At 30.3% G+C, this 15,986-nt stretch overlaps 1 protein-coding gene across 8 annotated transcripts in view; it reads left to right on the plus strand.

The window, feature by feature from the left end:
• LOC105344873 (transcription intermediary factor 1-beta) overlaps positions 1–15,986 on the plus strand; it is a 117,779-nt gene that overhangs the window by 32,363 nt on the left and 69,430 nt on the right. Inside the window, exons 10-11 of one of the 8 annotated variants that reach the window (XM_066087929.1) lie at positions 908–1,001; positions 2,842–3,092. The exons of 6 other annotated variants lie outside the window; for them this stretch is intronic. Coding sequence is in view for 1 of the 2 variants with exons in the window: in XM_066087945.1 (XP_065944017.1) it covers positions 908–1,001; positions 2,842–3,005 (258 nt within the window). In the remaining variant the exon portion in view is untranslated. Of the gene's footprint in view, positions 1–907; positions 1,002–2,841; positions 3,493–15,986 lie in introns of those variants that run through there. One more of the 8 variants, XM_066087945.1, reaches the window with a different exon arrangement.

Genomic DNA, 15,986 nt, shown 5'->3' on the forward strand with positions numbered 1-15,986 from the left:
GCTGTATTAATTAGTGTCATTTACTTACTATCACAACGTTTAAAAAATTCGTGTATTATAACTTTACTTGAACAGTTTAAAAATAAATGTAATAATTATTAGATGATTAAATTCGTTTAATTTTGCCTAGTATACTATATTAGTGCTGTTTAGCATTTTGAATTTTTTACAGTGCGTTTAATTTGAAACAAAGTCAACGTATTTTAAAAAGAAGTATTTATTTTTAAGTGCGTTGATAACGTCGATATTGATTCACTTAAACAAAACAATTAGAAAAAATACATCAGTTAAGTATATCAAACATAATATGATCTAAAAATATCGTGTTATTTAAATAAGTTACTTGACGGCCTTTTTGTTTTTAGTATATGATATTTTTATGTTTGTAAAATATAACCTATTTATCCTGGTATAGTAGGTATTTGTTGGGGTTAAATGTAATTTAATACACCTATTTACAGCAAAGCTTATTCCGTTTATTAATGTTTACTCTAGATTGTTGAATGAAAGAAAATTAAAGAGTTGGAACCTTCTTCCAAAGAATAATTGAAATGTTAAGCTGGTTATTTAATTGTATCTATGATATCACATTTTTAGTGTGTTATTTACATATTAATACTTATAACTAACTTAAATTGAAGCCCAGTATTTGTGATTTCTTACTGCATTATTGGCATTATAAAACATGTTGATGTACTTTCAAAATGATCTTTGAAAATTGTTTTTAAATGTGTTGACTTGCTTCAAAGTTTAGCGTACTTTTGAAAATATTTTCAACGTGAAATGGTTTGATGCCAAACTTTACACACTTTTAAAAAATCAACGTACGTAATTTGTTCTCCTTTTAACTAAAATTAATCTAAAAAAATATTGTCTATATAATATTTGAATATATATAAAATTATAGGAAGAAGATGACGCCACGGAAGACCAAAAAGAGCATAGTCGTTTTCAAAAAGATGAATACTTTTATAAAGCCAAACCGGGACTTGAATCATTAGGTACTTAATTGTTTGTCGTTTATTGGAACGTAATTGTAATTATCAACGTTAACTTTTATAGATCTTGGTATGATTCAACACTGTTTTACCATATACATTATGCCTCGAATTAAAAATTGGAAATCAAATTAAATAAACAACAGTTTAGTTTTATTAAAAATTACAGCAGATCATGTTTAGTATGAACACGGTTGTAGCAACATTTTAGAAAGTCCCCGACAATATTCTTAACAGTTTCTAGGAATTTTAAGTCTATATATTTGGCTTTTATCTAAAAGATGTTTTCTTTGTATTTGTGTAATTAAGTATACCTCGTCTACAAAATTTAATAATATAAAGCTTAATTAAACATCGACAACCACGTTGATGAGTGAAATACCTTATTTTGATATTAAATGTCCACAATAGTCATTTCAATTTCCACGACTGCAATCACCAAATAACACACCGTTATTTGACAAATACTGGTAGCCAATGGTAGTCTTCTTAAAATCGTGCTGTACTCTACAAAACAAATTTCTCTTTAAATTTCCCAAACGCATCATAACATGACTACTTTTTATTTATAGATTGAAAAAAAAACAACATTTTGTTACAATCTGATAAATCCATAGTCTTGAAAACATAGTTGCAACTCCAGATATTTAATACAGTTAGTTGTTCCTTTAATATGAGGCGGGGGAGGGGTTGTCGCTAGCATAATACTCTCTGTAGTTATGAAATATTTAGGTTGGTACATGGCTATTGTATATCACTGAAGAAAGCACCGTAAAATTCACACCGAATGCACAGGAAATTAACATTTTAAATACAGTCGATATGGTTCGTGGCTTTTACTGGCACATAGTTACCTCTTCAACAAATTTCTCTTAGCTTAAAGTATACCTTAAACTGATTAAAAAAAACTAAGATGAATTAAAAAAAATCTTTAGTAACAAATAATTCATTATACTTTGTTAAGCTGGTTAAATAAATATATGTACATGTACATACTGAAATTGATAGCATGGTTAACGTAGAACAGTTAGTGGGCTCATTCAACATACAGTACAACTCGTTTAATACGAACAAGGATATAGCAAAATCACGGATATAGCGAAGTGTTTTTGGGTCCCCGGTAAAATTGGTAACAAACTTTGCAAAATTTTACAGTTGAAACGAATTTGGATATAACGAATTTACAGATATAGCGAACTGACTTTGAATTTAACACTTTTATAACGAATTTCTTCACAGTTTAAAAATTTTACATTACAATTAACACATAGTTGGAAGAATTTAGTTTTTGCATAAGTTCTTCAATATACAATGCGATTATTTAAGGTATCAAAAGAATGTATTTACATTCTAATCTCATTTAGCAAAGATGTAGTCTGCTGAAAGAAAACATGAATATAGTGAATTCGCTATATTTATTATTAGAAATTTGTCATTCATATATAACGAATTACGGGTATAACAAAGTAAATCCATCAGTCTTTAGAAATTTGCTATAACCAACTTTGATTGTATTTTTTTTTTCTTGTTGAGAAAAATGACAATTCATGAACTGACATGTTTAAAATAATTTTTTTAGTGAAAACACTCCATAGAATATATAATACCGCAACTTCAGTGGTTTCCATATAAGGATATCAGATTAAAATCAGAAGTTGGCAGTTTTCTTTTATGTGAAATGATCTGAAAACCAAACAAATATTTTGTTTGACTATAATAAACCTATAGCAACTAATTCTTTATAACCAAAAAAAAAGCCCCCCCCCCCCTCCACCAAATAAAAGAAACCAATCAAACACAAATAAACAGTTTAACATATTTATATAGTTGTACTTTTTTACAGATCATGGAGAGGAACCCGATGATCGTATCATAAAGGAAAGGATTGGAATTAAAGGAAGGAAAATGAAGAAAAAATTATATATGATGAAGAAAAAAGGAAAGATAGATTCAAGAGACACATTTGAATGCTTACCAGAGAATAAATCGTTGAAGCCAAAATATTAATAATCTTTTCAATATATATTCTGTTAATGGTGTATTTGTTGTCGTATACAAAAAGCATTTGGATTGGGATGGGAACAGTTGCTAAAAATATAATTATAGTTGCAACAAAATATTTATTTTAATTTTTTTAATCATAATTGTTAATTCAATTATATGTTTAAAATCTACTAAATAAAAATTGTATTTTGTAGTGGGTTTGGAATACATTAATCATTAATTGGCAATGATATTGTTGCTATAGCGCTTCCCTAAAATGCGGCCCTTTTCACGACATACTTGTGGAAATTGACCATATTGTTGATAATAAAGAAATAGGAATATTGTGAACATTTTTTCGTTTTCAGAATAAACCGGTCGGTTCTGACTTTCAGGGTGATATTTCATAAGCTGCTGCTATACATTATGGTGTTAACAAATTACACATAGGTGAAGACGAAATATCAAAGACTTCTTTGACTGTGTGATATTTTTTATTTACTTCAAAATACATGATTATAAAGATGTTCTTTTTGTTACTTACTTACAATAAAAGCAAATATATTTTGCTTTTTAATCAATTTACGTGATAAAATAAAATTTGACAACTGCTTACACTTCAGAATAACTTAATATGTATTAAGTTTATAGTCTTAATGTTAAAATTTTATACAAATCTTCAGGCGAACACTAAATTTTATTATATTTTGCAAACTGCAACATATGAACTCACTACCACCGTAACGAACTTGCTGCTTATTACTTTAATCTATCTAAGAATAGTACCTTTTGATGGTTACGTGACATTATTCACATAAGAGAGACAGAGAAAATAATAATACAACTAAAACAGATTTTTTTTTTATTTGGTGCAAACTTTCTTAACAACTTTATCGAACAATAACTACAAATCTTTCTTGTATCTTATGAAATATCATAAACACAATTAACTATGAAGATATGCGTGTCTCCTTGTTTTCATTTTATTCAAATTCACGGAAAATAATGTCATTATTTTTAGGGGTTTTTTGTCCATCACGTAACTGCAATAGTTCACAGACGGTAGGACACAAATAAATAGTTAATATAGTACCATTTAGCAAACCTTGGTAAAATTCTTCATAGAATAAAAAATCGGCCAAAGTGTGCGTAAACTGAATTGTCCATTTACGAAACGTACTGATCGACAGCTCCAATATTACATGAATTCTGCATCACTTATCGATTTAGAGAATAACGACAAATTATTTGTTTGTTTAAAGGAGTTGCGCCTTCGATGTTTAAAAAAGTGCACAGCACATTTTATGTATTTTTACAGTACCTGCTTCCCATATTCAGTATAACAAATGCACTTTCCGTTATTGAATACATCCAGCTGGATAGATGCTAATACTTTTTTCACTTTTTGATGAAATAACGTGTTGTTTTGAATGTGATAGTTCTTTTTTTACTTCTCAGATATATGAAATCATAAAATCAAAACTTGACACTTCAAATATAATTTACAGATTGTTGACAGACAGCCAGACTAATTAATCATGCTGTGATTTTTCGTCATTTGAATGACTGTGTCAAATGCTTTATAATGTAAATAGTATGAGATGAATAGAATGTCTTTGATCGTGTGATTTTATAGTTGCTTTATCCAACAAGTTGAAATGGTTGCATTTGCTGGGCAGGCCTTGCGAATATATACCAAATCTCAACTCGTTGAACAAATTTGAAAGCACGCAGTATATAGTGTATGATGTATGAAATACTACTGTTTTATATGTTTCATGTTTGCATGTACCTGTTTGTGTCTTTGTTTGCTAAAAGCCTATCAAATAGATAATTAAGTTCCTACCCTGCGTTTGACCATCTTTAAATCTAATACGTTTACATCTTTTAGGTACAGACTTATGAAAAAATTGGCAACTACATGGATAATTCAATTTAATAAATTTAATTTTTCAATGCAGAATATACACACAAATATTATAATGATTTTTTAAACCTCTAATATCCATAAATGAAGCATCGAGAACGAGCGATATATTACCAATATCGTAAATTTTAACTGACCGCTTTCTATTGACATTGGACATACGATATCTAGAATGGGTGTTGATGACTAAGACTACACACAACGTATGCCGGCAGCAATGTGTGTGTTTTCAATTGTCATATTTAAACATGTACCTATTAAATTAAAGGGACGATGTTGGTCAAATTCTATTTTCATTTTTTATTGTTTACAATGCTTTATAAATGCATTTCTAATGATCTACCGAAAATTTGAGCATCGGTCGTAGTGTTATAGGCAGGGTGCAAAGCTCACACATTTTTTTTCTTGTAAACGAGGCTCATGCCCTGTTTTTGTCTACATTGGTTCAATTAATCGGTAAAACTTTTTTATCAAGCTGATTTCTTTCTCTCCTGATTCGTTTTAAGCATTAATATTTACACTTGCTTACGTTTTCTCTTATGAAACACTGTTTGCACAATCCGATATTATTCCTGCATAACACCAGCCTGTGTAAAGATGTCAAAGTAGCCCATGGGAAATCTGGGTCGCTACTTTTTAAATGTACTCAAACTTACCAGCTTTCACTTGAACACAACAAATACCACAAGGAAAACACAATTTAGGCATAAAGAAAAGAAACTTTTTTATTTTGTTATTTGAAATAATGCGAATAAAATGCACTTGTAAATGAGGTAAATATGTTCTAAAACTAGTTTTGATTTACAAAAAAAATGTTATAAAGTAATACATTTTTAACGTCTTCAATATCAAAATATTTGTGACAGGAAAGCCCTGAAGTTAAATTATATACTGATCAATCTAACTTTTAATACCGATTAAGATCAGATTGATTGCTAAAAAATATAGCATTACTAGTTACAATTTCGATATGGTTACAATAAAATATTTCATAGGAGGACGCATTATTAATGACAGAATTTACATTTGGCGTCTTATCATTTTTTCTATCCTTAGGGCAGGCATCAACGCAAGGTAGAATAGGTAAATATATTGACTTTAAGCCAAAAATGTCAAAATGAGATAACATTTTCCTCACGAGCAAGTCTTTAACCGTTATTTAGGAGACCGTATACATGTACATACATAAGACAGGGACATAACGAGAGAAGAGAGAGTAAAGATTCAAATTCGAGAATTGGTCAGTATATTTTTGAAAAATACATTTTAAAATTTGTTATATTAGCCATTATTTCAAATGATCAGATTTATGATATATATGGATTTTTTTGCATATCTTAATAAGAATAATTTATATGTTACGCTTTAAACTTAAAACCAAAACAATGACATTCATATGTTTTAAAATTCTTGAACATTGCTTTATTATTAAAGGAATGATAATAAGATATTTGCCAACTAATTAATGAATGCCGTGGATTTTATCACCAATGATCTAACTTAATTTGTAGCTCGACATAATTACATTTTATAGGGAAATTGAATTTATTGAGTTAAAGCAAACCATAACATTTAAGAGAATCGTTTGCCGGAAACTATTTTAATTATTATATTATTATTAAATGGTCGTTTTTGTGTAAACGTATAAATGTTGAAAAGAATTTAATTGATAACTCATTAAGTAGTTATAATTTTATTTCATCAATATTTGTTGAATACCAATATTCTTGAATTTTGGTATGTTTATCCAAGAAATTATTAAAAATATTAAATCAAATTAAAAAATTATATATTAAAGTGCAATTTCTATTAACACTTTGTATTGATAGGGTCATTGGTCACCAATTAAAGTATCTTTGAAACTAAGATTTTCCTTGAATCCACTAAAATTAATACACATGAATATTGATTAAACCACAGTATTCGATTTGTTTTATTTGTTTAAAAATTTACAACATGTCAGAGATAAGGTTTTTGATTAAAACTTCAATAGATTTGAAAATTCAGAAATATTTACCTACATTTGAGAATAAGATATATAATAAAGGGCTTATTCCTTTGTATCGATGAATAAAGTTGACACCTGACAAATAAGAGTGTTTTATACATCTCTACTCATGATAAAATTACGAAGATTAGACACGATTTTCAAATAGCAAAGGAATTGAGTATTAGTTCTTTATAAATCGATCGACATCTTTGGCTTTTGCACAAAAAATATTGTACTGATTTATTGCAAGTTTGACTAAATATCTTTGATACATGGCCTATTTTTTGATAGGGTGGTACAGTTTAAACATACGTTTACATTGGCAGAATAAGTGAACCATACATCTATCAATTTAATGGGATTTTTAAACTTCGTAGCAAAAAATTCCTGTACAACAGGTTAAAATTGCAGTCGTAAAGATCGCGTTTTTTCAATTTGTAGCAAACCCCGGTACATTAAATTCGCGGAAAACAAAACAATCTTGTAAAACACAAAATTCAAACTTGACTTCTACAAAATACCGATTATAATAATCTGTACATGGTACATGTACATGTATATTAAATCACAACAATACAATCAAGAACTACCTTTTTATGGGATTCATTTTAGAAATTTATTTTGCTGAAAAACAATTACAGAAACCCGTTCATAATTATTCCTCGGTTCCTATAACAGTTTTTCAAGTCCACGCCCCTCTTATAATAAATACATTGCCTCTGTTAATTGAGTTTCACACCTTTTTACCCGCTAAACACTCATGCGTAGCTTATAAAAACACCCTGATCCCACAAATCACTTTAAAATTTAATGAAAATAAAAAAAAGTTACTAAAAACACGAATTGTCTCATATATGCCCTTGCTGATTAAGTCGAAATCAGAATTAGAGAAAAAAAATTAAAGCATGCCAGCTTATCAGAATTGTATTGGTGGATGCCCAGTGCTATCGGTAAATTTCAAAGGGACTTGGTGGCTGTGCATCATCATTGTTTAAACTACATTTGTCATGGCGGTGTGAATAATGTAGTTTGAGAAAAAAAAGAATTTGTAGTTAAGCAGAAGGTGAATTTTATTTGTATAGTTGCACTTTTTTTTTTTTTTAAACAGCGACCAATGGCGACAGCAAACGTCACTGCTCAACATTTCGTGGAATGTGACAGTTGTGAAGAAATTTTTCTCTGTAAAACATGCCCTGGTCATCTCTGTGAAACTTGCAAAACTGAACATGAAAAAAAGAGAATGTCACAAAATCATGAAATAGTAAATTTAGGAGCGGGTAATGACAAAGTCGTCGACCTTCTATTCTGCGCTAAACACACCAATAAGAAATTGGAATGTTTTTGTGTTCAGTGTAATAGCCCTGTCTGTACAGACTGCATAATTCAAGCACATAACAGCCATTTTGTTAGAGCGTTGTCATCTGTAAATAAAGAAATCAGAGATGATTTATCAATAAAAAAAGAAGAAATTGACATCTTTTTACCTAAGTACCGGGAAATTCTTGCAAAAGATGAGGCTAAACGAAGAGCACTGTTACTCAGATTTCAAGAGGTTGCGATGCAAATAGACAAACATTCAGAGAATATTGTTGAGGTTGTTAAACACATCACTAAAGATACTAAAAATCAACTACTAAATGAACAGAGAAAAATACTTAAGGAAATTGATGATCATCAATTAAATGTGAAGGCTAATATAAAAACGCTTGAGCAAACAAGCGAAAAATTGTCTTCAGATCTTACAACAGAACCTAGCTTATCTTTCTTTAAGTACAAAGGTTGTAACTTATTAGATAGATTTCAAGCATACCCTATACAACCTGTATTCAGCATTAGCAACTTTAAACCCGGATGCATCAGTGAGAGAATCCTTAAGAACTTTGGAAAGCTACCGAAAGTACAAAGAACAAATCAACCTGAAAATAAATGGTCAGATAACACTTCGTATAAAATGCCAGCCATGTTTGAAAATAGCCTTTGTATCACCGGACAGCATGATGACAAAATCCAGAAAGATTAAATATTTAATGATCGTTCTTGTGTTTACATGCTTAAACATTGCACATTCATTATGTATTTAAAATATTCTCGTTAAAGACATTGATAGTCAATTTCTCTGTCATCTGATGTTGCAGATGACAGTTGAACCAAATTCGCTAACGAAGAGATTTGGTCCACTCCACTCTCCATAAACCTTTGGCATCTCTAATTATGAAATATCGGTGACAAGCTCTGTTTTAAGAGTGGTAAAACGTAGGTTGCTTTAACAAGTTGACTAAATTGCTCGATTACAGTACATCCCCAACGATGGTTTAACTAAATAGCCAAATGATTTGCTTTATTAAGAAGTTCCATAAAATGCGTATTTTTAAATTTTCTGTAATCCTCAATATTGACTTCGACGATGTCTGGTTTCAAGGCATAAATAACATCATGTATCAGCGACAGTTTTCCTCCCGGTATCCAAACAAACATTACGAACGTATAATTAATAAAAAGTTATTTCTTTCCATAGCTAACATACGGCTTAATCTTAACTAGTATTTTATTTCGTAGAGTGTGTACAACACGATATTGTTATGGAACAAAATGTGAAGTTGCAAGAATGAAAATTTAGTTATTCGCCAGGTATCGCTATCGATTCGTCGAACTTTCGTAAAAGAGATCTGCAAAGGGTTTATAGGGAGCGGAGTGAATATAGTACCCCTGGCTATTAAAGATGCAGTAAAACACTCATGATTTTAAAAAAAAGGAATATACAAGGCGATTACGTCTTATCAAAATCATACAGGGTGGGTATGCGCATGCGTGAACATTAAGAACGGTGATTTTTTGGCATAGAAATAAGAAATAATTGAACATTTGAGAAAACTTAATGAGAGGTAAACTTTTAAAGAGGTTCGTTGATTGATTGCTTTTGCTTCATAACATTCTAAATTCTAAAATCTGAGTTTATAGCTCTTAGTCATTCGATCCAGCAAATCGTAAACAACAGTAAACAGAACTTAGATATACATAATTTTGGAGAGTCAAAAGAGGAACACAACATAGTCCATGATTTTCAGTTCAGCGACATAATGAATGACATCGCCAACATTGAAAATGCTTTATTCAAGTGGATGTTACGATCAGACAGCGAAGGACTACACATGGATGAGATAACGAAAATTACGAGATCAAAAGATGGCATAAATGTCAGAAAAAATCCGTACAAGAACAGACAAATAACACTTGATATAAAATTATAGATAGCAATATTAAGAGACTAAGCAGTTCGGTTAGAATCCGATGTAAATACGCAAAATCTCTAGATTCAAGAATTACAATCACGATCGATGGAAACAACTTCAAAGTAAGCGGAGTATAAAAAAAAGTTCCCGAAAAAACCCTCAAGAAACTGCCATTGATTTTGAAAATGTATTCATACAAGACATGGGAATGTACAAACATAAAGGAGACAAATTAGTTTTCACCCAGTGAATATCAGTATACAGGGATAAAGACCTGACTCAGACCCACTGCCGACGAAGTTATTACAGGGGGAGGAGGTAAAAACAGTGTTCAGTATCGGCGACTCCGTTGAAGATAACAGAACCGCGTCACTGGTCACTATATCACCGCTGTATCGTATAAACAGATCGGACGATCATTGGTCGAGATAATGAGACTGGAAGAAATGCTACCCACAGCATGTACGCCTACAGATTAAAATGACAAGATAGCAAGATGCACTAAGGTTCGAACAATAATGAGAAACATGGAGAATATAGACAAATTTCAAGAAAACTAGTTGATAACGAACTAATAAACGCGCTAGTTATCGTATTTAGATGGTAAAACAAGCTTGGACCCCGTCGTTTCACAGACGATTCGATATAAAACTCAGTGCTGCGAAAAACTTGCTTAACAAAGTTTGAATTTAACCTTGACACATTGTCTGGTTTTTATCCTACATTGCCTTTTAAATCACATTCAGTTTAACTGTTAATTTATGTTTAACGTTACAAATAGATGTAGTATTTCTATATGAAGACGATTAAAATGTGCACAGAAACTTCTGCATTTTCTAATATAAGTTATGTAAAATGTTTCAAAAGCTTGTTTTTAAAAAAAAAATTATTGTTGACTTCTTTTTATTAATTGTTCTACATAATTTCTACAAATCTGGAGGGTTTTTTTTTATATGTGTTCCTTATATATGTTAATATTACCCTTTAAAATCTGTGAAATAAATTTTCAGTCAAGCTGTTAAGTTACGTTTAACGTTAATAATACACAAAGTATGTTTATAGGAAGATGATTATTTTGTGCGTTGAAAATTCTGCTCAAAAGATAACAAGGACACGTCTCACAGAGAAACTCAGCAGGCCCTTGTTCAAAACTGTCATACTATACTTTGCGCAAGGCTGATCTACGTTCTACCTCTCTTCTTCTTTGAAACTATGATATTAAATGTATATAATATCACTTAAAAGTAATGACATTAATCAATTTAAAAAAAAACCCACCAAAAACAGCTGTTTATAAATAGGAAACTATTTCTAAATATATTTTTATTTCCCTTTTTATTAAGAAGCATTTCAGCAGAAACATTGAAAAAATCAATTTACATAGAAACTTGTACCCAATGTATGTCCAGCTTTCTCTGTTGGAAATATTTTTGATGCTTTATTATTCGAAAGGTAATGTGTTATTATCACGTTCCGCTACAATAAGCTAGTCCATTCATTTGAAATGTTTTCCAATGCGGCTTATGTCTGAAGTCATTCAGTGCACTTAAATATTGCCCTTTAAATCTTTACAGTCACATATCATCGCTTCAATCGAGCGTTAAAATAATTGGGTATTTAAACATGAACTTTAAACCTGTATCTTGTTTTCAAGATGGCATGATTTTGGTGGTTGTGAAGCATTTAAGTGTTTTTCTTGTTTTAAAAAAAACACACACAAAAAGATAAGATATTGCCATGTCAGATTTGCCGCTTCATCCAATTGATGTATCTTTGATGTAAGCAAATCCATTCAAATTCATTTGCATTATTTCAGATTTGGCTTTCGTTTTTCCCCACAAGCTATGATCCTTCTGCTTTATATATTTGCTTTAGTTCCCTAACAAAACTTTTACAAAAATATCGTTCCCCACATACATATGGCAACGTTAATGGATATAAAAATTTTAAGGCCTGTTAAACTAAAAAAAAATCACAATAGAGATGTGTGTATTCTAGTTTCTTTCTAGGTATAGAAAGCATGTAAAAAAGGTATGCCAAATCTATGGTTTCTGTTTTCGAATTAGAGACGAAAGCAAAATTTAGATACGTGTAGTTGTAGCGTTGAAAGCATATTATGAAACATGGTATTGAATGTTTATCTATTTAAGTTTCATCAACGATAAAAATTAAATCATGTTCACCTCCTTTTAACAAACAATACATGAATTCTTTCTAAAAGCTATGAAGGCATGTCACTCCATATATAGTTCTGTGATTATAAATTATTTAGGTTGCTAATAAGAAAGCATCGCCCATAAGGTGTCATGAAATATCATTTGTATTGAATCGGACAGAGGCCGAATGTACTTATTATGATGTTAACAAAGAAGCCGAAAACCAGCATTTTTTATTACATGTACGAGGGTCAATCAAAAAATACGAAGACAATGTGGCTGTCTATCATATATTTTTAATGAAAGTCATACTTAACAGATTAATCTGTGCACCAAAACTTATGTTATTGATATGCGAAGTTTTAGTCCATTTGATGAAACGGTATTGTTGTTACCCCTTTTTAAAAACAACATGTTTTGTCACCACGGCGCACGGTAACGTTTAAAACATGACGTCAAGATAAAACACGCACAGTTTATAGATATACCCCATCTTTATATCGCGCTTAGTCTCTTGTGTTGTGCCTTTCTCCTTACAATTTAAAATGGCACTGAACCACTTAACATCTTATTTGCACACATTTATTCAAGAATCATAAGTTAGTTCTTCACATTTTTCATTTTCTAACCGTGTATCTCTTAGTGTACAGTAGGGATAAACCTGAACGTCGGTTGATGTTACTTATTTTTTGACCAAATATTTACAGATATTTTACTCTCTTTCGGACTGTTTTATATTCAAAATACAATTACCATCACCCCCCAAAAATTTATTACAGTTAAACACAAACTTGCAAATAACTGTTGCCTTATCTTTTGCACCATTAAGCATTTTCATAGCTTGTATCGGCTTTTTTGTGAGTTAAATCTATTTTGTTTGTATTTCTCGTTGCGCCGTGACGTCCGGCGACGTCGATGATTTTAGTCAATTCTAAAGAGGACTAACTGTCTTTAGTTACTAATATCTGTTTGACAAAACAATATATCCTGTCATTATTTGGTACATAGAATACCATGACTATACTTAATTTGAGGTTTCAATGTTATTTGGTTTTAAGCCCAATTCATAGAGATATTACTTTTAACATTATATGGTTTATTGTTGACATAACACAAATCTTGACTGTGCGCCGTGACCTTATTTTTGCAGGATTAGATTCTAAATAATTCTTAGAAATAAAGGAATTTATTATTTTTTTTCTTGCAAATTGTTTGAAACTATTGCTAAATTATGTCTACCAAATTTAGTAATGCTTTGACGTTAAGTAACATAGCTATGACAAAAGTCTTCGTATTTTTTGATTGACCCTCGTACAACATGCAATTACGATATATGTTTTATGAAACAGAAAATGTAACATTTATAAAACCTCATTTAACATGACAGATCAACTCGAAAAATATAAGGAATATAGAAGACAAAAATTGTACAAATGTAGTATCTAAAATTCTGATAATCGTGTGGTAACATTTTACTTTCGTCTCTAGAATTATGTTGCAAGTAATTAAGATTAATGAAAAATTATCATCGACATTCAGATATGATATTCTTTAGAACAATTACAGACGGCATGAAAAATATTAGCGAGTGTAAAAAAAACTGTGTTTGAATTTGATTATACTGCAGATTTTCTGCTTGTATTTTGTCACATTAAATATGAAAAGGAAGGCTGAATAGGTAAAGAAAACAATCAAATGTCATTTACAAACGATCCAAATAAAGAGGGATATTGATTTTAAAAATCGATGCAAAATATTCAATACAACAGCGTTTGTCTTTGGAAATTTAAACGTGATACTCGGTAATAGGACAAGGCATACTTCCTGTTCTAAAAAGTCAACGAAAACTGATTTGGACGAAAAAGAGAAAAAGGGGTAATTTAGATTTTTGATTTTTAAAATTACTTTATATAGACAATGATATAATTTACAGGCTGTATTCTATTTTTACCTTTCATTTATTGTGATTTTGAAAATATGTAAATTAAATTAACCCGTTATATACACAATTAATTGCTTTTCTTTCGTTAAACGTAATATTTCGGTTGGATTGTTTGATTCTTGTTTATCGCATACATGTTATTTGGAGAACTATAATTGGTATGATCAAATATCTGCCACCCAAATCTTATCATTTTTTAAGAAGTAACTTATAAAAATCCTATCTTTATAAATAATTGTTAAAGAGGATGCCTATCACTTTAATTTTGATTTAGTTCAGCACTGCTTATTCGCTTTTTATCTATGACCAAAATTCCGCAATTTTGCAAACAATCGAACATATACTCAATTTTTCTTTATATTTTGCATTCGTAAGTATAGAGCTCAGGTCAGCTCGAGTATGATTTTAACATATGTTTTTCTTCATATAGTTTTACACATTATACCATAATATCGTACTTTAGGAAGCCTGCGCTCGATGTTTCCCAGTCGAAAAACAATCGGAAAACGCCCATATGTTGCTACAAAACATCAATTATCAAAATATGACATCATTTTTACATTATGACGTCACTGTGGTGATAACCTTTTACAAACTTCTTTACAATAATGATTTCAACTATCTCCCACCTTATTTAAAACAAAAATAAACTTTTTATAAAACTTTAATTTTGGGGGCAAAAAATGCATAATACCGCACATAGACCTTTTTTGTCGTATTTTGGATTCCACAAAAGCAAACAAGGTACGCATGAATTACCAAACTCAGACCGTTTTTTCCAACAGAAATAATTGTGGAATACTGATGAGAAAAAAAACCATGTTTTGATTTTGAAGTTGAAAAAAGTTACTCCATCTCATTCTTAGCGTATCGCTAATAAAAGTATGAAACATAACTTACGCATACATTTTTAGCAGCTGTTACGGTGGCGTTTCAAATATTTGCAAAAAAACACACACGAACAAGCGATGTTTATATCATCTATAATGAGAATAAAGCAAAAAAGTATAAACACTATAAGCAAAAAATAAAAACAAAATAAATTTTAATTTGAGCGAAAGAAAACACATAATGCATTGAATGTACGGTTGTTGATCCATTAATTGAGACCCGAACCGTTTAGGGAATGATGACTTTTGTTGACAAAAAATAGAAATTCGCATTCATGCATGGTATTTACTTAATTTTACAGTACATACAAAGCCTAGCCGTCGATCATATTCTTAGATCGGCTACATTGTCTTTGAAATGTTAAAGGTATAGTTAGATTTCTTTTAAACATACAGATAAAAAAAATAAATTTTATAAATATTATTATGCTTACCATTTCAACAGATACAACATCAAAATAAATCTATTCTATCTTTCGACCTTATTCTTTCTATTCAGAAGACTTTCATTCGATAAAGTAGTCCAGTTTGAAAAGCCATAGGGTGTAGAACACTGCATTTACTGAAACCTACATTGTTTTTATTTGTCATTTCAGTTTCATTTGTTTGGATAGGTGACAAAGCACTTGTTTGATACAGGGTATGTGTTCAAACGTGTGATATATTTCAGTGACTCAACACGATATATTTATGTGAAACTGATGTAAACAACTGTAAATTTCAACATTTTGGATATTTATAATATTTATAATAGAAAGAAACTGTCTCAATAAATATAAATACCATTTGAGTCTTGGTCTGTTTATCAAGAGATGAGGTTATAGGCCTACATGCTGACAACATAAAAATAGTCATAATTATGTATCAGCT

This window comes from Magallana gigas, chromosome 1, assembly GCF_963853765.1.
Source record: "Magallana gigas chromosome 1, xbMagGiga1.1, whole genome shotgun sequence".
Taxonomy (NCBI): Eukaryota; Metazoa; Mollusca; class Bivalvia; order Ostreida; family Ostreidae; genus Magallana; species Magallana gigas.